Genomic DNA, 26406 nt, shown 5'->3' on the forward strand with positions numbered 1-26406 from the left:
GTAACTTTGGTTCAGACAAAATAAAAATAGGCGAGTGATAGATAAATGATTAATGTATTTGTATTCGTGATCTCAAACTTATAGTCTCCTCTCCTCGTACTTGGTTTATAATCTTTATGCTTCATTTGTAGTTCTCGTACTCATGTCCACCGTACTCAGGTTATAATCCTCGTACTTAGCTTGTAGTTCTAGTTTTCCTCGTACTTGGTATTAGGACCAGATTTTAAAAGATACGAGACTTGTCTACAATTAATTTTTTAGATTTAAGTTTGACATACGACATAAATCTTTTTTCCGGTGTGATATGATCTTTTTAGAAGTCTGTTATGATTTAAAAGCTTATTTAAATGTTTTATTCACATTAAAATATTTAAATGTTATATTTTACCTTCTCTTTAAATATGTTAAACTATGTCTTTATATAAAAGAGAAACTAATAAAATTATAATAAAATAATAACTAATAAGTCTGCAACAACATTTCAAGAAAACAAAAAAGCAAAATGAATTCATAATTAATTCGTACACACGTATCAAGTTACATGCTCTATCCATATCAATTTACATGATGCTCTCTACATACCAATATCAATGTACATATCTATATATATTAAACAAAAAATGATTTTTCTAACAAAATGATTTTAAAAAAAATCTGAAACAAACACTCTTTAAATCCTAAAAAATGATTATATTTTTTTTCATCTGAAACAAACGCACTTATTATTATCTCTCAAACAAATATGGAACGACTATTCAACGATTGCCTAATTGGACGGCTACCGAATATGAAACGACTACGGAAGTGATTATTTAATTGATAGACTTTAAAATATGAAATAATATTATTAATAAATAATAATAATAATAAAATAACATTAATAAATAATAAAAATATATATAGGTCGGTCTCCCAAGTCTAATAAATTTTTTTTATAAGCTTGAGTCTGACCTATTTAAATAAATAGACTTTAAAAATAGTATGAGTCTAATTTTTTTATTAAATAGATCAGGTCAGGTTGGACGATAAGTAGCCCATCCCTACTTGGGAGATACTCGACTTACAATCCTCGTACTCAGTCCACTCTCCTAGTAACCGACCCAATATTATATTTACTCCAACCTTTTCCCATGAACTTGAGGTAATGTCTATTAACTAATTTTGATAATTATAGCATAAGTACCTCTATAGAGAGAGATAAGCTATTGTTAGCTAATATTATTATATATTAGTAGTAAGGGTATTTTAGACAATTCTAGACAATTATATTCCTTTATATATATACTCATTGTAACCATATTAACTTTGATTTTGGTTCATTATATGTTATGAAACCCTATAGTGGTTGTTTATCTTCTTCCTCTTTTCTTTGTTAACATGGTATCTAGAGCCTATTTCGATCCTCCTTGAATGATCCTGCCTCTATTCCGCTGTCGAGTTCCCAACAATTAGGGAATATAATTATATTTGAGGAGATGAATGAAAAAGATACATCGTCGTGGAATGCTTTGATAAATGGTTATGGTGTCAATGGTTGAGCGAAGGAAGCGTTAGAAGTATTCGCAGCAATGTTACATGAAGGATTTGAACCGAATGAGATAACAATGACTAGTGTGTTATCTGTTTGCAACCATTGTGGTTTGGTAGAGGAAGGAAGAAGATGCTTCAAAGAAATGGAGAGATTTGGAATTGTGCCTCAGATTGAGCATTATGGTTGTATGATTGACCTTCTAGGAAGGGTTGGATACTTGGATGAGGCTGAAAATTTGATATTCTGTGTTGTCGCTCTGTCTGTTGCTTCTTCTGTTTGATTGCTAATCCCTCTAGTGATTTGCTTTGTTGCTTCTCTCTTTGTTTAGTTTGCTTTGATATGATTTAGTTTTGTTTGGTTCTATTTGGTTTGGATTTGGTTTCGTGGTGCTACTTCTTTGGTTGTTCCTATCTGTTGATTTTGATATGGTTGTTGCTCCTTGGTTTGTTTGGATTTGGTTTCGTGGTGCTACTTCTTTGGTTGTTCCTATCTGTTGATTTTGATATGGTTGTTGCTCCTTGGTTTGTTTGGATTTGGTTTCGTGGTGCTACTTCTTTGGTTGTTCCTATCTGTTGATTTTGATATGGTTGTTTCGTGGTGCTACTTTTTTTTTTGTTCCTATATGTTGATTTTGATATGGTTGTTGCTCCTTGGTTTGTTTGGATTTGGTTTTTCTCTTTGATTTTTGCTTCTTCTTTGGTGACATCCCTCTTGTCCCCCCTGCTGTCCAACCACCTCCTGCGATTGTTGATCCTCCTCGTTACCCCTCTCGTCATCATCTTCAGCATAGAATCATTACTCTACCGTTTGTCTCTTCTTCTTTACAGATTGTTGATTTGTTCACAAAGATGCATTCCATTAAACATTTTCGTTTTTTTTAGTTGACAAACTCTCGATGCTCCATGTTAATGCATCGTGAGTTTGAGGGGAGATGTTAGATAATATTATTATATATTAGTAGTAAGAGTATTTTAGACAATTCTATTCCTTTATATATATACTCATTGTAACCCTATTAACTTTAGTTTTGGTTCATTATATGTTATGAAACCCTAGAGTGGTTGTTTCTCTTCTTCCGACTAAGAGTTGATGTGGAGAAGATATTGGGAGGATGATTACAAGCTGATATCTGCAATATCAAATATTTTTATCACCAAAGTTAAGGTTGATATTCATTCAATAAATACACATTTAACACATGAAGTATTGATCACCGTACACCGTCAACAAACCTTCAAACTTTTAGCATTAGTAGAATAAAATTTTATCCAAAATTTATTGAGACATCTCTATGGAGCTATTCGAATTATATTCTAAATGAATAGTCTTAAACATAATAGTGTATATTAAATCATATAAAGTTTAATAATTTGTTTATAAATGAAAAGGATCGTACTAAAATTTAAACGGAAGTTTGAAAAAAAATTCAATATACCATGACAAGATTTAAAAATGAACATAACTTCAAAAATATTGTTGCTTGTGGAATATTGTAACTGGGTCAATCACCAACTTTAAGTCCAACTCCAATGTCATATTCTAATAGCTATGATCTTGCCCCCATTGAATAGCTCGAAGGATATCTAATCCTTTTCCCTCAACAATTAAGAGATAAAAGAGAACATAGTCGTTTCTAGTCATTATAAAGGTGTCTTGATTAGCATAGAGACACGTACCAAATGCAGTGATAACTATTGTGAGGTTTGACTCATAAAAATGGACTTTATTACTAGACTTTAATTGTTCATGAGCAAATAATTGAAGTGCTTACAAGCTTAAAATCAATCTAATTTAGTGGTTATGATAAGATTGTTCAACTTGTTTCTCAACATTATTTTAAAATTACCATTTGAAAATCCTATTTTGGAAGCAAGACGGTGAAAAGTAGCACCAAATTTGTAATATAGATGATCAAATAAATAAATAGAAATATTAAAATGTCTCGGAATAACTCCACCAATAATAAAACATGTTTTCTTGGATATTAAGGGATACATTTAATAATTATTTTTTCTTCAACTTTCATGTAAATGATTGATCCTGTATTATAATATTTGTCTTATGATACATTTTTTTTTATCATACTAAATATCGAAACAATAAAACATCTAAGTTATAGTTCAATTTTTTTAAATCACTCAAATTATAAAAAAATTCAAATAAATAGAATTGCAAACAATTTTGGATTTGTGATTCTACATAGGTAAATCGTATTTTTCTGTTACACTTTCGTATTGCTTCATTTTAATATATTTTTCACAAAATTAAATATAAAATTAAAAAAATTGACTTCACGATGGTTGTTTGCGATAACATAATTGTCGTCTCAATTTGAATTCGTAAAAATCCTCTTTTTAAGTCAACACTTTTTATTGTATATTTAACCTATTGAGGGAAAAAGGACCAACATTATCCATTTTAAAAATAATAATAAAAGAACAAAATAAATCTAAAAAAAATAAAATAAAACGAATATTAAAGTGCAGATAAATGACGAAAAATACAAAAATTTACAAATTATAGGAAATAGAAAAAATAGGAAAGAGGGCAAGGAGAGGAAGAAGAAGAAGGAAAAGTAAACCCTAACAAACAATCGAATTCGATTGAAAGATGAGAGGGGCGGAGGAGGCGACGGGGAAGAAGAGAGTGGTGACTGAATCGCTTGGATGGCTAACGGAATCGTCGATAATGCCGAAGAAACACAGACCTATAGAAGGTGTAGGTGCATCCTCCATCCTCGAATTGAAAGCCCAACTCTACAAGTCTCAAGAAGATTCCAAAAAGTCCAGAGATTTATCAAGCACTGACGCCGAATATCAACGTGCCAAAACCAGAATCTCTACCAAAGATCCCTTCTCCAATAAGAACTCCGGTGTCGATGCCCGTGCTCACAAGTAAAACCGCCATACATTTTTTTTATTAAATTATACTAATTAAATTTTATTTAATTATTTATTTAGGAATTAGTTGGGTTATTATCTCACATCTTTAGATAATAGCTAATTGAATTCATGTATGTTGGGATTGACTTATTTGAGTTTATTTGTTAAAGGAAGCACTTGTGAATATGAGGATGTTTAGGAGAGTTTATGAAAATAGTTATGACGTGTATTTAAGGTGTTTTCTTTTGTAAGTTCTACAGTATAGTTTATGGAGACAACTTATGTTAATTTGAAATAAATTGATTTTGTTTTATCTTTTGTTATAAAAGTAGTTTATACAATAAGCATTTGTATTGTATAATTAAGTTGTTTATTCAAACAGGGTGTGTTGATTATTTGGGGTTTTGTGTTTGTTGTTATGTTTAGGGATAAACTTGAGTTGAAAGCTATTAATGATGGATCGGTGAGCTATGCTGCTTTGGAGAAGAAGGCTGAGTTGTATGATAAGTTGGTTAAGGGAGAATTGTCTGATGAAGAGGATAAAGAGAAGTATTGTGTAGACTTTGTCCGCAAGGGCGATGATTATGATGATGTCTCTACTACTCCCAATGTGTTGCCTGAAAATGAACATGCTGGTGCCGATGGTGATGCTTTTCTGCTGTTTAACATGAAACCTGTAGGGCCTGGCCGGACTGCTGGATTTGTTGATGGTGCTGAACACAAGCGCAATGTTAGGTACACAATTTGTTTCCTCGAAATTTGTTGTTTGTTGAAAATGCAATGTTTTTCTACTATATAGATAGGATAGGTTCAAGCAAAGGTTTTTTGTATCTGTCTTTGTTTGATCGTTTGGGTACTTAACTTTGGACCAAATTAATGTTTTTTGGTTAGATTAAAATCAATTTTAGCAAAATAGGCTTAATAGGTGGGGGTCATAGCAATGATTTGAGGGTTTCCTTTCAAATTTAAAGGTTAAAAATGTCAAAATTTCTGTGAGGGGATTTTGGTTCAATGCAGAAGCTAAATCTGTTTGCAACTGTGATAAGAGTGTTTGTGACAAAGTCTATGTATTACAATTCATACTTGGTGAGAAAGTGAGGGAAAGGAAAGTGAAATAAAATAGTTTGAGAGGACGGAGAAGAAAATTTGGAAGTTTTATTTTTTATGATGATGATAATGAAGATTACAAGGTGCAGAGTCTGAACCTCTATATTTATAGAATTTCAGTGAACTTGGTTACTGCTTCTTACTATCAGTTAGTTAGATGTAGAACACAGTAATTATGAGTTCTCTAACTGTCCCCCTTATGTTTGAACTTTTTTATCCAGGATTTTTCTGGGTAATTTTAGCTTTTTTATCCAGGATTTTCTGGGTAATATTACTTAGTTAATTTCCGGGCCAATGGTTAATCTGGTCATTTATTTTAATATTGATTTACAGGGAAGTTCATGAAGAAGCTAATCGTGCAAGAGAAAAGGCTTCTGAAATTAAGCTACGCAGACAGGAGCAGATAGCAGCTCATCGCGAGAAACTTAAACAAGCCTATCTTCAGAAGAAATTGGAGCAACTGAAGGCTTCTGTTGGATCTGGATCTGAGATTAAGAACACATGATGTCCGCGCCCATTGTTCTCTGTAATTTATAAAGGTGGATGGAGTGAAACCGAGATGTTTCTTAAAGTAAGTCACAAGAAGTGAAAGCAGGCTAAAAACTGTGTTAGTATTCACTGGAGTTTACAGCATTGGTTTATCTAACTTTCTGTGATGCAAAACAACCACCTCAACCCCTCCATAGACAAAAAATGAAGGGTGAAAACAAGAAAGAGACATAGAAGCAAACGAAACATTCCTCTTTTTTCTGTTGTAAATGATGTATAATTTGAGAATTGGTGTATACAAGAATTATTGATTTAGGTTTGGGAAAGGAGTGGATGTAGTTTTGTTGGCCAACCCAGAAATAGGCATGTCCTTTGACCTTCAACTGATTTGAATCCACTCTTACAACGTAATATTTAGAGGAAAAGATACAGAAACAAATTTGGGTTTTGTTTGGATATATCCTGTTGTCCCATGAATGAAATTTAGAATGAATCGGGATAAAGTTTTTATTCTTACATTACATTACTCTTATTTCAAAAATATCAAATTTTCACTATTTAATTTTTTTAAAATTAATTTACTTGTTACAAATTATTTAATTATTCAGATAATAACTTTGTCTCAAAGAAATATATTCAGAAAATAATATCGTGTTACATTAATTCTTAGATACAGTAACTGGTTGATCAAAGCGTAGCAATATTAAATTTGTTACTTTTAAAGCTTGAGAATTAATTTATTTTTCTCATTATAAAATTTATTGTTTATTACAAAAAAGAGTTAAAATAGTGAAGAACATTTTGGTAAATAAATAGTTAATAGAATGGGTGAGATTTTTTTATTTATTTTTGATTTGAAGCCTATATTTAACCATGAGGTTGTAGCAATAACTACTTTTTCTAAATTGGGAGGCGAAAATTTATTAATGAAAGCGGTGCTAACGGCTATTAGGTAAAAGCAAAAACAAAAATAATTGTCAGAAGTGGGATTTGAACCCACGCCCTCTTTCGAAGACCAGAACTTGAGTCTGGCGCCTTAGACCACTCGGCCATCCTGACTTGTTGATATTATCTTATGTACGTGTAAATAACTACACATAAAAGAATGGCAGCGCTTTAAAATGATTTGAATTACGAAAAATAATAACGACTCTGCTGGGGATCGAACCCAGAATCTCTGGTTCCGTAGACCAGCGCCTTATCCATTGGGCCACAGAGTCTTTGATGATATATGTTTTTCAATACGATATATATCTATCTTGACAAATGAATGCTTGGTGAAAATTTAACAAAAAAAAAAAGTGTCTAAAACCTCAACGCATTTTGTTTTATCTTGTTTTTGTTAAATTTGTGTCGATGAAATTGTTGTCTCAATTGTGAAGACAAAGAAGATTGTGAGCTTTCATCCTCTTCTGAAATACAGTGTCATTAGACAATTTTCTAAAATTAATCCATGATAGGCCGTCTATGGAGATAGTATTACATGATAGAATTTGCATGATAGTATAATTGAATGGTGTGTATGTGGATGATGGTCATAGAACTACTACTTGGAATACTTCTATTCTATATAAAATATAAAAATCTGGAAGTGTATGTTTTGAAGTTACCATCTTGGCATGTTAAATCTCTATTTCCATTTATGTCACAAGCTATTAAGCCTCTTTTATTACTTGGTGGAGTGTATTTTTAACTTCATTTCAAACAACTTTCGGTGAGGAGTGTATGAATAGGAGCAGCGAAATTGATTATTTTTTTATCGGCTACCTCCTCTCGAGTCTTGACATGCGCACCTCCTGTACAAGGTTAGCTTTTGAGGTTTCAGAAACAGAAACAGAAACATGGTTAACAGTAAATCTCTACATATTATGGTAAAAGAAAATTCAAATCAGTTACGATTTTCTTCCCCCGATGATTTACATCCTCAAGCAAAATGACCATAGATTTTATTGTTGAGGCTTTCAATAATACTCCAATTTTTCGGTCTATATCCCTTGTTTGTTTTGAGGCATACCGTTTTAAAGAGTAGAATCATGTTGATATATTAAATTACATAGTAATCAGCTAATTTGTGCTTATCACTTTCAACTTTATCAGATTCTGTTAATTTTACAGAACTAAAAATAAACGTCAAAATCTAACTTCTGATTATTGCTTTCTATTAACTTTTTTAATAAAAAATCTGAAACATACTGTCAGTGCTGTGTGCAACTCTTTTTAATAGAGCAGTCACTGAACTTATTTTTGTCGAGTATGTTACTGGGTAGGGTGGATCAGCCCACATTTTGATATATGCATGACACTAATTTATATATTTTAAGATTAAAGATTGCAACCACTCTTTGCAACAAACGACCCATCAACTAACAACTTGAACTATGTGGCTAGAAAAATGTACAAAGGCATAGATGAGGGAAACATTAAGGTTCATTTCATAAAAAATACCAATAAAAGAGCTAAGTTCTAGAAGCTTTGTTTACACATAAATACTTGGCAGTTAGCAGCATTGAAATACATAAAGATAAGGAGTGCCAATTATAGACAAAACTAAGAACTTTCCAACGAATTACAAAGTTTGTTATGACCCAAAATAATTCAGTTAACAAAATGCCAACATCATCGCATTGGTTGTCCCTGTTGAGGTATTAGCATGTAGCTCTCAGGCAGCAAATAAACAGAAACTCCGAAAATTGAAAATCTTTCTCAAGTCTCCCACCAATGTAGACTGCTTACTACCATAGCAGCAGAATCTGCTCCCTGAAATTTGTTGAGTTTGTTTTAGTGAAAAAATTTAGAAGAGCAAACTTTGGAATGTAACCACATCAAATCATCTTATCCCTTCATCATTCTCATAGTTGTTTTGTTGGTTTTATGACCATGAGAATTGGGTGATTAGAGATGTAACTGAGTATTTCAAAAAATGAATTATGGAAACATAAATGATACATCTCCACAAAGAAAATTACAGTCAAATAACGAAATCCCATACCTCCGAGAATATGTTGTTTGAGATAATTGTGCACGGATTTTACATCTATGATATCATATGCACCATTCCATCAACTATCATCAATCTGTTGTCTTCTTGCAACTTCTGAAATTTCAAAAAAGACAAAAGACAATGTAATTGGAGTTTGTGGCAGGATTATGACACCACATATTCATAATTTAAAAGACAGTGCAAAAGAGAGAAACAAATGGCAAACTGTATAACTGGACATTATAGTTATTCAATCAATATGTATGATGCGCCTATTTAAATAATAATCAGGGACAATACTGTAGTAAGTTCGAAGGGAATCAATTAGGGAACACCACAGAAAAACGTACCTCTAACAGGAGCAATATATCTGCCGAGCTATAAGGGGAATCTGCCCCTCTATTGATAACAGCCTCTACATCTGCAATAGATATGAGATCCAGGCGGTTGGCACGCATATGCTGACCAAATAGAGAATTGAATGCTTCGGTTCTGCATTTCATGGAACACAGTTTACATCCAAAACAGGTAGAGAACATATTTCAATATAATAAAACAAAGTTATAGGAGGGCTGAAGATTGACAATTGACAGACCTTTCAGGAGTGAGACCGACAGCAGATTGGGCTGCCGAGGAATCGTCTACATCCATGGGATCTGATGTTGATCTAGTAAAAAGAAAAATGGGAAGAGAGTTGATTAATGGCCAAATAAGTTCAAAAAATCCACACAGTTAAAACTTCAATATTAAAGGATGTTAATATAGCTTCTGGATAGAATATGAAAATATATGAATATTTCGCCCGCAAAACATGGTAATGATTAAGATATAGATAGGCTTGCAACGAGTATATTAGCTTCCCCAAATAGAGTCAGTATACATATCCACTATTACTTACTCTCTTCTACGTTTAGGACCATGATCAGGACCATCATTTTCATCATCAGCCCTACGCTTCTTCTCCAGTTCTCTTTCTTTCTCTCTCTCTTCTTCACGCTCATCCATTTCTGTCAGTTCTTTATGATATATTGCAAAGTTAAGAATCTTCAAAGCAGCATCGACATCAGACTTTGAAACCTGTCAAGACAGGTGATGATTCAATCATGAAGAGTGCTGAACACAATCACTAACTGTTAAAGTGCCACCAGGTTCATCTTATAAGCAGAATATCAATCGCAACAAGAATAAAAAATATATATCAATTTGGGTGCCGAATGTATGAGTAACTATGTAAATTTACTTTTTAGGCTCAGTATTTTAGAAGAATTAATTTTGCAAGCGTAAGTCTTATGTTTTCAAACATTTGCATAAAAGTAATTTTTGGCCATTTGGCAGCGATAAAACCATTACTTTTGGCTGAAAGTAATGTTTATGATATCAATGACATTACTCCTTAATCCAACATTCAAACAACCAAATAAGTGATTTCTTGGGCTGCTAAATGTTGATCCCTATAACAAACTTTGGAAGGATATCCAAACATTCAAACATAACTAAAAAGGTAGACTGCGAGGTTAATTTGAAATTGTTCTGTGGACATGTTGGGATAGTTGTCAAAATGGGCATTTATCTCACGAATCATGCTATTACAAATTACAAATATCTGAAACATGGGAGCCAAGTACAGTACCTTCCTGCTCAACTTCAATTTGGCATGAGCAGTTGAGAGACGTATTATGGTTTCTAAAGTTCTGGCAGTTATTGGAAGTGTTCCTCCAGTCTGCATAAACCCAGCAAGGTATCAATAAAAACCAATCTGTACAACTACTGATATGCTTCCACCTAATTGCAGTCCTAATGCTAACCTTCGAATTTGAATTTGCATTTCTGAGCTCAGCATATGCTGTGGCAATCTGGTCAGATGCCTGAGGAAAAATTTAATTGATAAAAGGGATCAGAACAAATCCATAAAAAGAGGTTAGAGTTTATTATAAATCAAGAAAAAAAAATGATATTGCTATTAGTTACATCACCTCATCAGTCAGGTCAGGTTGAATCCTATGCTTAGCATAATGGATATACTTTTTAAGAAACTTAATTGTTAGCGTGTCACGTTTGCGACCTCTATCAGTTTTCTTTCCATGTAGCATTCTGTTATATTTGACAAAGACAGATGATTCTGTGTCAGCTTCCTCTTCTCTTCCATATCTTGCGCTCCCATCATGTGCTGCCTCACCTGCATGGGCAAGTAAGTTAATTTGAATTCTCTAGTATAAGCATGTTCCTAGCATTTTCTTAAAACTGCTTATCTACCTCCATCGATGGCAGAACGGAATCGATGCATACGCAGGACATGCTCTGATATTTGACGATCAATATCAGGATCCATTTGATCCAACACAATAAACAATAGATCAAATCGAGAAAGCAAAGAGTCTGGGAGTCCAATATTTTTTGTTGGAGTCAACGAACGATCATACTGTAGAATCAAACAACAAAAGCAACAAAGTCAGGTCTAAAAGAGTAGAAGAATCAGTACAATATTAGCAACCTTTGTTGTTAGATTTAAAACGGAACAGCAAATAAGCAAAATGCCACTTACAGTTCCATAAATGGGATTTGCAGCAGCCACCACACTGCAACGGGCATTAAGTGATGCATGGATTCCAGCTTTAGCAATAGTTACAGTTTGCTGTTCCATAACTTCATGTATAGCTACACGATCTTGGTCATTCATTTTGTCAAATTCATCAATGCAGACAACACCTCTGTCAGCAAGAACCATTGCTCCAGCTTCTAGCCTTCTTTCTCCTGATAGCAATTACCATTTTTCAGTTGGTGACAAATGTCTTAAAAAATTTATGTATTTCCCACGAAAATTGTTTTACCTGTTTCTTGATCTGAAGTAACTGCTGCTGTCAAACCAACCCCAGAAGAACCCCGACCTGTAGTTGATATGGCCAAGGGAGCAATATTCATAATTGCTCTCAAGAGTTGAGACTTGGCAACAGAGGGATCACCAACCATCATCATGTTAATGTCACTAAAAGAAGAAGGGCAGGCCAGTATTTAAAACTTCCGTAAACAATATTAACAGAAATAAATGCTAAGAATGTGTTGGACTTCAACAACACCATCTTCCAACAAAAGAAAGGGATATATAAGGAGAAAGCACTAACCCTCTCAAATGAGTGCCATTCTTTAAGTTCTTCTCCACTCCACCAAGCATCAATAAAATCACTGCTTTCTTTATCCAAGAATGTCCATGTATAGAAGGTGCAAGTGAATTACCAAGCAAGTCAAATGTATCATCTCTTTCGGCTATCTTTTTTATGTTTTTTAGGTCTTCAGGACTGTATATTGGAGCATTAGCCTCTTTGTTGAGAAGAGATACATTGTTGGCTATGAGTACAGTCCTGCATTCACGTCAATCAATCAAGTTTCAGTTCAATAAAGTAAGAGCAACAGAATTATTCAGTATATTTTTGGAAGCTACCTGAATACACCATTCACACTGCCTTTGCTTTTTCCTGGAAGAGCCTTATATATCCCAACAATAGCCACACGGTCTCCAGGCTTGCAAGAATCAACAAGGTCTTCCTCGGCAATGACATCCACTGTTCTTGGGAGCTGACCAGGTGCAGAATTTTCAGGAACTTCCTGCATGGACAAGGTTTGATGATCCTTGTATTTGCACAATCCATACTCGGTCACAAGCAAGTTGCCATTTTCATCCTACGATAAACATTTCATCAGTAAATTTGATCTTCTGGAAATAAAAATGATGCTAGAAATCAAGGATCTTGAGATTACCCTTGTAGGATAAACAGACCCAGTGGGCAAACCCAGATTAGATGTAATATCTCGATAATCACGGCTTGTGAAGGTTCCGGTGGTGGGACAGAAATGAACACTTTTAACAACCTTTGGCCTTACAAGAGAACCTATAAATGAAAGTGAAAGGTTAGATTCCAGCATCCTTGAACCAGAGTACTTGTTTGCATTAGTAGAATTGTTTGAATTGTGTTCATAAATACAATTCGTATGAAACAAAAAGGAAAGAGAAAATGAGAAAAGAACTACCCAACGATAAAAATGACCTTCGTATACTATTATCCTCTAGCATAATGCATAACATGCCACCCATATAAATATTTATCAGACCCAAAACCTAACCATATCCAAAAAAATAACCCACGACGTGTAAATTTTACCCATCAAATGGGTCTGGATCCAAACATAAGCAATAATTACCCTCCAACATTAGTGCAAGTGATTAAGATTATAGCTTCTTTAGTACTCTAAACCCTACCCATACCTATGTAACATGTCTACTATGTGTTATAATAAAAATTTGAGAGATTCTTTAAGAAATGAAAAACTAAAGAGATTGAAAGATTTCTAAACAAAACTGAAATTATATTACAACTAAAATTGATGCTCTTTCAAATCTTAAAGTACAACTAAAATTGAATATTAGTTATTGTTAAAAATACAGTTCCAAATCATTAACCAATGACAATAAGTTAAAAGGTAAAGCTTAAACCCTTGAACAGAAGCACCCACAAATCCCAGCAAATTCAAAGTAAAAAGCAATTGGCATAAAAAAAAAGGTTCCCAAAGCTGCTAATTAAACCTCATCAAGGAGCAATTGGATAAAAGAACGTTTGATCATACAGACAAGTTCCAGTAAAATCCTAGCAATAAAAAACCATTTCTTGTAAAACTTTACATCGTGAAAAACTAGCAGGCGTTGAATCATACAAATTATAGACAAATAAAAAGGGAAAATGAAAAAAAGAGTAAAAGGAGAAGTATATTTTATCTTACATTTGGTGATAATGCCTTCAACACAGACCATAGAACCAATAAACTCAGAAAGAAGATCCCTAGGAGTAACCCTACGAGAAACAAAAGGACCTTCAAATCCCACGAGAACTTGTTCACCTTCCTTCAAATACTTCGGATCAATAGCACGAGCAGCATCGGTAACCGCGTCACAGAACGATTGCATGTACTCACTTGGATTCCTCAGAATCCTGAAAAAACACGAAAATCGCACAGAATTTAAACACTGAGCAGCACGTTCATCATAGTTTCGTATCCAGAATTGAATTCTTCTTCAATTGAAACAAAAAAAAAAAAAAACGGTAAAAGCGGTTACTAGCCTGTTTCCCAAGTCGCGGAAGTTGTGGAGATCGGATATGTTAACGATGAGACGGCGGCGTTTGTGGTTGATGAGAGCTTTGATTTCGTCCATGTATATGCCCTTTCCGATCTGATTCAACAAAAAATTAAAATTGTTGAAAATGAAGAAATTAAAAAAAAAATGATAGTTAGAGAGAAGTTATTAGTATAAGTACATCTTGATCCAAGAAATCAGCGAATTCTCGCTTGTGAGCTTGCCTAACTTCTTCGCTCAAGTCCATTTTCGAAGGCTTCTGAGAGAACGAGAGAGAAGAGTGTGACTACGGAGGAAGAAAGTGAAATGTGTTGGTTGCCTAGTGTTTTTTTCTAGAGTTAGGGCATTGTTTTGGCGGGAAAAGGGTTCGCGTTGTGGCGGGAATGTGGTATGCTTCAGTACGCCCGGTTCATGCTTCATTCTCTTTTTTTTGTTTTTCTTATGTAAAAGGTTTTCGGTCAAATTAATTTTTATAAATTTTAAAATTTTGTTTATCATAAGTTTTTTTATTTTCATTTTTACTCTTACTTTTAAGTATAATGTCTGTTTATTATACAAATATTTTAATTATCTTTTGTGGGTATTTTTGAAATATTACAAAAACTTATAATTATTTATATGATAAGACTAAGCATTTGAAAATTCGTATTTTATTAAATAATTTTAAATTTTTGTAATGAGATGTTTATGATATCTTAAACATGTTTACTTGTGTTTGGTGAAGATATTATTTGTTCAGAAGTCATTTTTAAGCTAAAGTTAAAAATATTTATTTTAAAAATTAAGTTAAAGTTGTTTAATAATTTCAATTTTACTAACTTAATAGCTGTTTTAAGTTTTAAAGGTATCTGATAAAATAAATTTATAGTCGTCTTATCTTATGAAAAATTGAGATAAATTTTAATGTTTTATGGTGTAAAAAAATTATATTATCAATTAATTACAAAGTAATATTTTGTATGATTTTTAAAATATATATAATTAAAGTTAAATATTTTTAATGATGTTACAATTATATTGACCGATAATATTAAAAAAAAAAACTACATTATTAGTGCATATAAGTTTAACGTCTAATTAATCAACATTGTTAAAAGATTTCAATTGTTCCTTTGAAGGCAATTCTAAATTTTGATTAACAATCAAAATCTTTTATGTTAAAAGATTTACACACATTTAAAATTTGTTCAGTCACAAGAGTTTAAGGTTGTAACTCAAAATACTAAGTTCAAAATCTTTGAAACAATTACAAGTGCAACTTTGATTAATAAAAATTTACTTTAAAAATTTATGCAAATCCGTCTTCTAAATGCGTGTGAATTTCATCACTACACTATTTGAAAAAGTAATACTATATTGTAAAATCAATATCATATGATTTCTGTAACTTTATGGAATTTCATTGTAAGAAAACTAAATACAAATTTAGATTCATTTTAATTACTTGTCTGAACAATTAATATTTGATAATCTAATTAAATTATTAATTACTAATTTATTTATAAATTTTATAATACATCACTGCTAAATTTGGTAATTTTGCCTAACCTAGTAGTACGAATATGAGTCTCCCCTTATATAAATTTCAATTTATTCAGATAATAATAATCCCCAAAACTGCATCTGGGAGGACAGCATGCAGCCAAATTATAATCAGCCAAAAACAACTAAACAACACATGCTTATTACCTTTTTTTATCAAAAAACACAGATGGCTATTACAGAGATTCTATGCATGCACATAACTGGTTTCCAGGAACGACAGATTTAGCTTTTGTGTGATCATGTATCTAAAAAGGCTATGAACTGATTCAAATAAAACCAACAAAGATTTAATAACAAGTATCATAGACGACGACATCATACATGTTTGCTAATAAATATCTTTACTTAACAGTAAGAAAAATGTATAAATAAGCTCTTTCCACACTTTCTATCTGCTGTATAACTCCAAACCAATGAAACCTCCGTGCTACATTAAAAAAGTTCTACAGCATAATAGCCTTGGTGCTAACCATCAGATCACAATTAGCATAAAATGAACAATTACAGGACTACAGCTTTTATATATTATGGACTCATAAACTAAATAGCCTCAATGATGTAGAGAACAAAATTTCAATTAATTTAGATTCAATGTTCTACATGAAGTGCAGACAGGTTGCTGGCAATCAGGGCCTGAAAGCGGAAAAGGCCACGACAGAGTTGTGACCACCAAATCCAAATGAATTTGAAATGCCTATTAGAAAAAAAAGAACGTCTGTTAGTTAGCAGTCCAAATTATGGTCTTTAACATGTGAAAATGAAAACTGCATTGGTCGTTGATTATTTAGAATCTTACCAACGTTAATTTCATGCTGCTTCTTAACATTTGGCACTGTATCAAAATCAACTGCAGGTTCTGGATTCTGCACTCAAGACCAAGGCAAACAGAATGACTATATGTTCCCAACTATTTCAATGGATAACCATGTGATTGAAAATGAAACCCCAAAAACCTCTTTTGTCCACCCCAATCACTCAGCAATGAAAACAATCACAACTTGACTTCTCAATAATAGTACAATAGTCAATATACCAGAACAAGAAATAGAACCCAAGCGAGTAAAAAGATAAAATGCTTGACATTAATAAATACACCCACTGTCTCATTTTATTTGTCGCCTAAGATAATGCACACATATGAAATAAATCATTAATTATACTTCTTTAGAAGGTAAAATAACATTTAGGCTAAAATGTCCTTACTGTAGCAAGAGTTAAATAAAAGGACTAAATAATTAGTAAAGATACCAATAAATGAGGGTATCATTAAAAGAAAATAATAATTGATATTCTAAAGTGAAAGATAATTTGAGACAAGCCTGTATTCCAAGTGTGGCAGATAAAATGAGACGGAAGGGGTAAGAATTTACTTAGAGTATGTGCTCTCAGTTGATTCTTAGTAACACAAAATAATCTTAATCCTGAGAAACAAAGGATTGAGTAAACGTACGAATTGATTGATTGAAGGATGCAGCCATCCTGTTGTTATGGCTTTCACTGTGGCAATAGCTTCCAAACCCCCAGATGCACCAAGGCAGTGTCCTATCATAGACTGATATTATAGAAGAACATATCCATCAGTTAATGGCTGGGAAATTAATCAAATATAATCTGCTACGATCTAGAAGACAGAAAGCTTTCACCAGCAAATAAAAGCCAATGATGGGATAATACCTTGGTGGCATTAATTTTGATGCCAGAAGTGTTCTTGAAAACCTTTTTGATAGCATTAATCTCTGCCAAGTCACCAGCAAGAGTGGAAGTTGCGTGTGCATTTATGTAGTTGACCTGAAAAGAAGCAAATGATATGCTTTCACTTTGCTAATTTACATTTTACGGTATGCATGAACCAGTAACAGAATACAAAACAAAAAATTAATCAGACATTAAGACAACATGTATGCTGTAGGTTATCACTGTGCTGCTGACATCAGTGTAATATCAGTAACATTACCCTGAATCACTTTCCTCACCTCCCATTTACCATCCAACTCTATCAAAAGAATTCTACCCCCTTCCCACACCCCCTGCCACATGTGCAAGCAATTGTGCTTTATACTCACTGCTGGTATTATTTGAGTGAGAGATCAATTCTTATGGTATACCCATTTTATGGGTATCCAATTTCACATTGCCCTTGAGATGCAAATCAATAAATTTTTCAACTGGTAAAATAACAGGAATTCTCAATGCTAGAAAATCTTGTAGATCTACTTGAAATCATAAAATCAGTTTTAGAATGATTACTAATTTCCGTATATGCCATGCCACTCCCTATTGTAGCATGTACCAAAAGAAGTAGAAAACACACATCCAGTATGAAACTACGAATGCAAGCAAACAGAAATGTAGACCCAGCTGTAAAGGAAATATATGCTGAAGGAGAAAAAACAAATGAATTGAATGGGAGAAGAAAGACCAACAAAAAGTTAAGACTGGTAAAAGGAAAAAAACAGTACCTCCTCAGGGGACACACCAGCATCTATAAGGCTGCTCTGGATGCATGTAGACACACCAAGTCCATCAGATCTTGGATCAGTCATGTGATGAGCATCACAGTTAACAGCACCTCCCAAGTATTCAGCAATGATAGGTGCACCTCGCTTCATGGCATGTTCCAGGCTCTCCATCACCTGTCAAGTTATAGTACTCTATGATTTAGAAATTAGCTTGTAAAGGATGAAAAAAAAAACGCACAAACACAACATAGCTATATTTGAGACACACAAATAAAGGTTTAAAATTTTTTGGGGACTACATGGGAAAAGAAAGTGCTGTTGTTCAACCATTTTACCACCTGTACTGAGTTCAAGTTCATGAAGGCCTTACAAATACATTAAGAACCACACATGGCAATTACAATTCAATTCGCAATATCACCAAAAAAATCCATATTATTCAGCCATCAAAATTTTCATACCACCAAATAAAATGACCAACATTCAAAAGAACAATAAATAACAAGACAACAACAAAAAACCTTACCAAAACTCCAGAACCTTCACCCATAACAAAACCGTCACGGTCTTTATCCCAAGGCCTAGAAGCAGTTTTAGGGTCATCATTTCTCTGAGAAAGTGCCCTGCAAGCAACAAAACCCCCCAAACCAATAGGAATAATAGCAGCTTCAGTCCCACCCGCAATCATCAAATCAGCCTCACCCCTACGTATATGATTGGCAGCAGCATAAAAACAATAATTTGAAGTAGCACAAGCAGTTGAAATAGAATAATTTGGACCCATGAAACCTAAATCAATTCCAAGTAAAGCTGAACCCATATTGGTAATAGCATAAGGAATAAAAAAAGGTGTTATTTTTCTATGTCCTTTCTCTATCAAATTCTTAACTCCCTCAGAAAAAACGGTTAAACCACCCATTCCAGACCCAACCAAAACACCAGCACGCTCTTTATCAATCTGCAATACGTTCAAAAAAAAAAAATTCAAAATTCAAAATTCAATTAGGGTTCCGTTTGCTTCAATTAAGAATAAGCAAATGCAGATCTAAGAGAAAAAAATGGAGAAACCTTAGAGAGATTTCCAGCGCCAAGGTCAGCATTCTCGAGTGCCTTCTTTCCGGCGACAATGCAATACCGGAGACAATCATCAAGTCTCCGGTCATTTTTCCCATCGATGTAACCTTCAGAATTGAAGTCGCGGATCTGACCAGCGAACCTCGTTGGAAACTTGGAAGCATCGAAGCGGTCAATGGATGTGATTCCACTCTCGCCGGCGAGAAGCTTATCGTAGAAACCGTCAACGTCGTTTCCAAAGACGGAAGCGAGACCCATCCCGGTGATCACAACACGCTTCTTGGGATCCTTCTCTCTTTGTGGAGCGGTGGTGGTGACCGCGGCGGAGATGTGGGAGAGTCTCTTAGAGGTGGGTTTGATTTTAGTGGCGGCGGCATTGGATGTTTTTCTGCGGAGTGGGTCGAGCGGTGAAGGGCGGAGGGTGGAGGGTAGTTGTTGAATCTGAAGTGACTGCATTGTTGTCGTTGTTGTTAGGAGCGGAGAATACAAAGCTCAAATGTTGCAATAGCAACGAACAACTTGTGTGGCTAATTTGCTTATGAATTCATATGCTATTTAATGGTGTACCAAGTTACCAACACCAACACCTTTTTTCCTTGTTTATATCAATTTCACATTTCACATGAATTTCTTCTTTTATATACCCTATGTCTCGTCAATTTTATTATCGAGTTCAATTCTTATCGGGCGTTTTTACGCATAATCATTTATCACTTATTCTTATAATTTAGATTTAGTAAAAGTCAAATATTAAAAAGTTATAATTGATTCACATTATAAAAATAAATTACAATAACAGTATATATATAAATTAAATAGTTTAACACTTTATACACTCACTTTATCTCATTTTAATTATTTTTATTTAAATTTAGTGTGATTTTTAATAAAGTGATTAATTTCGTTGATTTTAATGATATATTGAATTTTATTTATTTAAATATCTCTTACTAACTGTAATTAGTGGATAAACTTAATAAAAAACGATATAATAAATAAAAATATATTCATGCGAAAAAAATAATTTATGTTATATTATTATTGTAAAATATAACATTTAAGCTTATTCATTGATTATTTAATATCAAGAAAAATAACAAATATAATATTTAAAATGAGACAGATAAATTATTAAAAAGTAATAATTAAATAGAAGAAATATTGTAATATTTTTATTAAATTACTTTTATCAATTTTTTATCTATTCACTATTAATATTAATGCAACGAAAAATATATTACTTTAAAATTATGCGAATAGTACTCCTTTTATTATGTGCGTCCCTAATCCTAATTATAACAACATATTGAGAGGAAAAAATTTGACTTCATTAATAATCTTATATAAATTAATAGATGCATTTATTATTATTTTTCAAATTTATCCCTATTAATATTAATAATTTATCATGTAAAAATTTAAATTTAATACAAACAACACACAGAATATACATATTATAACCATCCACATTTTTAAACATAAGTAAAAAACTGAACAAAGACTTATTAAATGGGATATATTGAGTATTAAATAGAGCGTGAGATTAAAAATATAATAATTAATATTATCTTGAAAATGTTATTTATTTTAGAACAAAATTTTTATAAAAAATGAGTCACTCCTATGAAACAGAAGAGGAGTACAGTATTCTTAATTAATAAAATAAAATGTGTTTTTTTGGACACCGTACAAATCTTATGTTTGTTTAATTTAATTAAAAGTCGTGGTTCATTTCATGTCATCAATAAAGTTGTTGATCAGAAAATAAAAGAACACCGAATTCACCGCAGATCTAATGTACAAATGAAAGGAAACGATAATAACGATGTTTTCTGTCTTGGAAAATTCAGAGTCCAAATGGCGAGGCAATACTATTCTCACATGGACCCTGCTATTATTAGGTAGTTATCATTCATAATATAGATCAACTACCTCGTTTAATTTTATTTTTCTATTAAATCAAATATTTTATATTAAAAAATAGTAACTACTCAAAGTTGGTTTCTAACTTTTGCCATCTTGTTAACTTTGTCACTTATTTTAAGACAAGTATTTTTTTTTTTTTGGTAATTGCAATAAACTAGCTTTTAACTTATTAAATTAGTTTATAAATTTATTAGATTAATATATATGTATTTAGTAAATAAGATTTTCTTATCAGTTTACAGTTTAGTTTGATATATTATTTGTGATTATAATTTTTATATTTTTTTCTTTTTATAATTTATTATTATTATTATTTTATTTTTATATAATACAAAATAACTATTTCACTCACTCACCATCCTCTCATTCAATAGTTTACAATTTCACTTATATCTTCTTCTTATTGATATAGATGTTAATAAAATAAATTTTATTTTATTTTTATTGCAAACTATTTAATGTTCTTACTAGTACAAATAAATTGGTTAATGAATATAATAGGGATCGAATAAATATTAATTATAAATTAAAAAATCATGAGATAAATAGTGACCTCATTGTTAACACGAGAAATGTTAGTTCTAAACTGAAAAATCATGAGATAAGTAGTGAGTTCATTACTAACATGAGTTATTGGAATGGTACAATGGACATACACATTAATTATATTCAATTAATTTAACAATGAAAGGAAGGTTATCAATGAATAGCATATGGTTGGAGGAGTAATTTGGATATTGTCATCGTCGAGGTATCCTCTTTCAATTTAAATTCAAAAGAAACCACAAATTGGAAAATAAAATCATACAAAAGCAACAACTTTGATGAATATAAGCAGAACCAATTAAAAAAAATCTTGAAATTAGGGAGGGTTTTAAACATATGAGATACGAAGAATGGTGTTATTGGAAAGATGAAAATATGGAGAATAAGAAAGCAAAAAAATAAAATAAACTAAAGTCAGAAAATTGGTTAAAAAAATAAAATGAAGTAAAATAATATATGAGAGAGATTGGATAAAAATGTCACATTTTTTATTATGTTAAATTAAAAAATTATATCATTTTATGTCATTTTATATTATTAAAAGCTAAATTTAATAAACACTTTAATTTCAACTAAATAGATTTTCAACTATAAATCATAAGTTATCAAATATCAACTAGTTTTTCAGCTATCAATAAGTTTTCTAGCTATTAGCTAACTTATAACTTAATTTAATCGAACGGAACTTAGCCAATTAGCGAAGCTTCTATTGAATGTTTAGAATTTAGAGAAACTAATTTAAGTTGACATCCATGGTATTCCTCCATTCTCTCACTTCTCTTCTATGACTTTCTCTTGTCTCCCTTGCTCATGTATTCCTCGTCTTTCCCTCTTAGCCCCATTCTCGGTGGCTCCACGTGATGCGTTTGTTTCTCATGCAACTTTATTTTATCGCATCTTCATTCTACCTTTTTCCTCTTATGCAACCAGTGTTGCCGTTGCGTGTATTTTCTTCGTCTCATTTCACAATTGCATCGGTCAGCCACCAATGTCGTCTCTTGATATTGGTCAACATACTATCTTAATTTGTTTCTCATATTTTGTATGTTATTACTCTTTTTTGTCTTTTACTATTTTTTAATCGTGAATTGTTTTAGTTTAAAATTGCGAACTAGTAGTAATGTGCGAATTGCATTTGTGACTGTGTGAATTGTGAACTATTTTAGTGTGGGCATTAAGATTGTGAACTTTAGTGTGTGAATTGTGATTTTGTGATTGTGAGTTGTTTACTATTTTATGATTAAAGTCGTGTAGATGTGAGACTCTGATTGATGCATTTTCAAAAAGAAAGTTTTCGACAAATATGAAAATTGTAAAGCGAATATATTTTATTTGATTGAATTGTGTGAAACTCTAAAAAGTTACGTGAATTGTGAAAATTATAAAATTTGAGTAAATTGAAACTCTAACTTTTTCAATTTGTCGATTATATATAAATTGTGTGAAACTCTAATTTTTTTAACTTGTCGAATATGATAACGATAACATTTATACAAAAAGTTGATTTAACTTGATTTTCATTCAATTTTATTTATTTTTTAATTATATTCTCCAACTAATATGATATATATCATTTTTAAATTATTATTCCCTATTACGATAAATAAAAATGAACACATTTTTCTATAAAAATAACATTAATATTGAAACATAAAATTGTTGAAAAGTCTCGTACTCTATTTATTTATTTATTTATTTATTTTGTGCCATTGGTGACTAAGCAAATATATTTGGACAATAATTTATCGGCACTCTTTGTTCTTTTTATATAAAAGTTTTTTTTTAGCCAATTCACAAATATTAATAATTGTGATTTAAAAGTATTTTATTTTTTTAGTTTCACAATTATTTAGTATAGTTTTTAAAGAGGAAAACTTATGTAGTAGCTTACATTCACATAGGAGGGACTACGTAATATTGATATTTTTGAAAAATATAATAAAATTTTGAAATTGGTTTTTTTTTAAATGTGATTAACCCTCATAAAAGATGAAAACATTTTTTTTTCAAATGTAAAATAAATAAGGGGGCTTTATAAAAAAATGTTAATACAAAAATTAATTTTATAAAAAATAACTAATAAATCTAAAAAAAATATTAAATTTAGAGATAAATGGAGTAAATGCCCTCACATAACACACTAGCATATAAAAGATTTATAAAAAAAAAAAAATGCAATGTTGCTTTAGCATAGAATAGATTGGATAAAAGTTTTTTGGTGAAACCATCCCTCGAAGATGCACAATAATGTAAATAATATTATTTGTATATTTGTTTTACACACTCACCATTATCCATACGAGATTAGATGTGATGTATTGTAAACTATTAAATTATAATCGATAGTAAAAAAAACTTTCTACAATCACTTTTAATTGCGGGAATCGATTTTCAATTCACGTGCCTCTTCTTCCAGGCAAAAACTATAAAAGCAAAACTCTTTACACCAATCTAAACAAAACTTCAAAGTCTTCTTTTGCATTGAATATACGGTACTCCACGACCATAGACACCAATATATATTAATTACTATTTTTGACTAAATATTACTAGTATTATTATTGAATGTGATTAATATAATATAACTATTATTAAAAGAATAATAACATAAACATAATAATTATTCTTATTAGTGCAGACTAATACGAGTTAATTACACTTATCACAATTAATATATAAACCATAATGAAGACATTCGTGAATCAATACAAATTTGGCAGTTTTATTTAAATTAAATGCCATATTTGAAGAAAATTTCAATACAATCAGTAAGTGAAATGCCATAAAAACAGAAAATAACAACAATGTAGAAAAACATAATAAAAAATAGGGTTGAGCTAAAAACAGAATGTGTGTTACATATAAAGTAGTTTTCATCCATATTAAAACGAAATACATTTAATTAACCCTAAACTTAACTTAATAGTTGTGCATTATTATTTGCAAGTATATTTCAATATCTTTTAGTTTCTACAAACTTACATAGAAAGCAGTTCTAGTCCATATTAAAACGACACTATAATTTGTTGGATCTTTTGTTGGAAGTATGCTGCAAATCTTGAACAAGAAGATGATGAACTTGATGATGATGAAGGTTGCACAAATAAATTATAAAGCGTGTATCACACTAAGTTTTATGTTCGATTCGCATCCATCAATCTATATATATTGGATGCAAACGAGTTAACCGACGAATCTCTTTCAGGATACTTTGGAATCCTTGAAGTGAATTGTACATTTACATCGAGCCTATCGATCAATGATAGTTTACATAATAAAGTTCATTCATTTACTCTCCTGCACTAGAGAAAATAAGAAATGACTCAGAAATATTTTTGACATAATTTTGACTCATATAACATGAACTTTGTGTTGTTTATCTTGTGTTCTTTCTGCCTCTAAAATATCTCTATTTATAGAGATACTCATATCAATTAGTGAAAGAAAATAACTCTTCAACTCATACCAATTGGTGAAAGAAAACAACTCATTAGAAAGATTGTAACTTTTGATAACTTAATAGATGCATTAGTTTGAATTAAACTCAAACATCGCAACCACTTAACCAAGTGATACATTAAGTTATTTAATTTTGCAACATTAATATAGCTATTAGAGAATTTCCAATATATTTTAGAAATTTCCCTCACATAATTATCCTTCAACTTAATTTAACATTTGTATCTTATTATTTGCAAGCATATTTTAAACATTATAAATAGTTTATCGACAAAAAATTATAATATTTTTTACTTTAGATTAAGTAAATATGAAATTTTGTAAATGTAATACATGATTTATGATTTTGATGTCTTTAACATTAAAATGAGTAACTTTATATATCTCACATCAATCACATATACATCTCTTATAACTAATGTTGCAAAAAAAATAAATATTTTTCGATAAATTTAGGCTACTCGATTCCTCCATCTTTCATATTGTGTCGACAAATATTATTCTCAAAATCAAGTATCCATGTGAGAGCTTCGATGTTTTCCTTCTTCTAAGTTTTCTTCAAACGACAACTTCTCTTTGAAGTTTCTACATCAGACCTTCACTTTAGAGACTAAACAAAAGGAAAACATTGACTTTAAATTTTTTTTTTTTAATAGGGTTAACACCACTTTCAAATAATAAAAATATTGCTGTGAAAACTTTCTCTTGACACACTATTTGCAAATGATGAAAAGTTCATAAGATCATAAAAATAGGAAGATGTCAAGGTTATTTGGAGTCCATAACATATATGATTATAGAAAATGCTCATATGCCTCTCATTTTTGTCCATTAATCACTTAATACACTACCATAAGCTCTGATATGATAATTCATTTTACATTACTGAAAGTTAAGATTCAATAAAAATCTTAACAAAATGAAGTTAGGTGATTACCCACCTATGATTATAAACTTGAAAGAATTGCAAGACTTATAGCTCGGACATATCTCATGAGTAGGGGCTGGTCCAATGATGAAACAACTAAAATTCTAATTTAGGCAACCGATTATATATATATATTATTTTATTAATTGTTATAAATAAAAATTCCATAGTACCTACAAATGCTAACCTGAAACACAATGGTATTTATGAAGTTAAAAAAAAGTGTATTTGCAAAATACATAGACAACAATGAGATGAGGTGGGGGTAGGGATGTTTTTCATTTTCAATTTGTAATACACGCACTTAAAATTACTAGACTACATTTCTTATGAGGGTAGATTTGTAATTTGAGAGACT

General features: G+C 31.4%; 3 protein-coding genes and 2 non-coding genes across 5 annotated transcripts; 1 reads left to right on the forward strand and 4 right to left on the reverse strand.

Annotated features, from left to right (window-relative positions):
• Positions 1 to 4036: 4036 nt before the first annotated feature.
• LOC101490949 (uncharacterized protein At4g18257) lies at positions 4037 to 6525 on the forward strand. Its single transcript, XM_004504629.4, has 3 exons — positions 4037 to 4425; positions 4840 to 5148; positions 5854 to 6525. Exons 1-3 carry the CDS (start codon positions 4142 to 4144, stop codon positions 6023 to 6025), a joined length of 765 nt encoding a protein of 254 aa, XP_004504686.1. The 5' UTR covers positions 4037 to 4141; the 3' UTR covers positions 6026 to 6525.
• Positions 6526 to 6984: 459 nt separating this feature from the next.
• On the reverse strand, positions 6985 to 7068 carry TRNAL-CAA (transfer RNA leucine (anticodon CAA)). Its single transcript has one exon. It is a non-coding gene; the product is annotated as a tRNA-Leu (tRNA).
• An 88-nt stretch (positions 7069 to 7156) lies between these two features.
• Positions 7157 to 7229, reverse strand: TRNAR-ACG (transfer RNA arginine (anticodon ACG)). The gene has a single exon. It is a non-coding gene; the product is annotated as a tRNA-Arg (tRNA).
• Positions 7230 to 8418: 1189 nt separating this feature from the next.
• Positions 8419 to 14473, reverse strand: LOC101491265 (DNA replication licensing factor MCM3). The gene is made up of 17 exons (XM_004504630.4): positions 14293 to 14473; positions 14098 to 14207; positions 13760 to 13968; positions 12743 to 12873; positions 12426 to 12664; positions 12109 to 12345; positions 11818 to 11972; positions 11532 to 11740; positions 11243 to 11408; positions 10963 to 11165; positions 10795 to 10854; positions 10620 to 10709; positions 9888 to 10066; positions 9585 to 9656; positions 9340 to 9481; positions 8999 to 9103; positions 8419 to 8766 (listed from the first exon to the last, which is right to left on the reverse strand). The coding sequence occupies exons 1-16, from the start codon at positions 14356 to 14358 to the stop codon at positions 9044 to 9046; spliced, it is 2328 nt and encodes a 775-aa protein (XP_004504687.1). The 5' UTR covers positions 14359 to 14473; the 3' UTR covers positions 8419 to 8766; positions 8999 to 9043.
• A 1445-nt stretch (positions 14474 to 15918) lies between these two features.
• On the reverse strand, positions 15919 to 19795 carry LOC101491586 (3-oxoacyl-[acyl-carrier-protein] synthase I, chloroplastic). The gene is made up of 7 exons (XM_004504631.4): positions 19184 to 19795; positions 18642 to 19073; positions 18116 to 18289; positions 17331 to 17444; positions 17107 to 17208; positions 16453 to 16519; positions 15919 to 16350 (listed from the first exon to the last, which is right to left on the reverse strand). Exons 1-7 carry the CDS (start codon positions 19643 to 19645, stop codon positions 16283 to 16285), a joined length of 1419 nt encoding a protein of 472 aa, XP_004504688.1. The 5' UTR covers positions 19646 to 19795; the 3' UTR covers positions 15919 to 16282.
• Between the last annotated feature and the right edge of the window lie 6611 nt (positions 19796 to 26406).

Source organism: Cicer arietinum, chromosome 6 (assembly GCF_000331145.2).
Source record: "Cicer arietinum cultivar CDC Frontier isolate Library 1 chromosome 6, Cicar.CDCFrontier_v2.0, whole genome shotgun sequence".
Taxonomy (NCBI): domain Eukaryota; kingdom Viridiplantae; phylum Streptophyta; class Magnoliopsida; order Fabales; family Fabaceae; genus Cicer; species Cicer arietinum.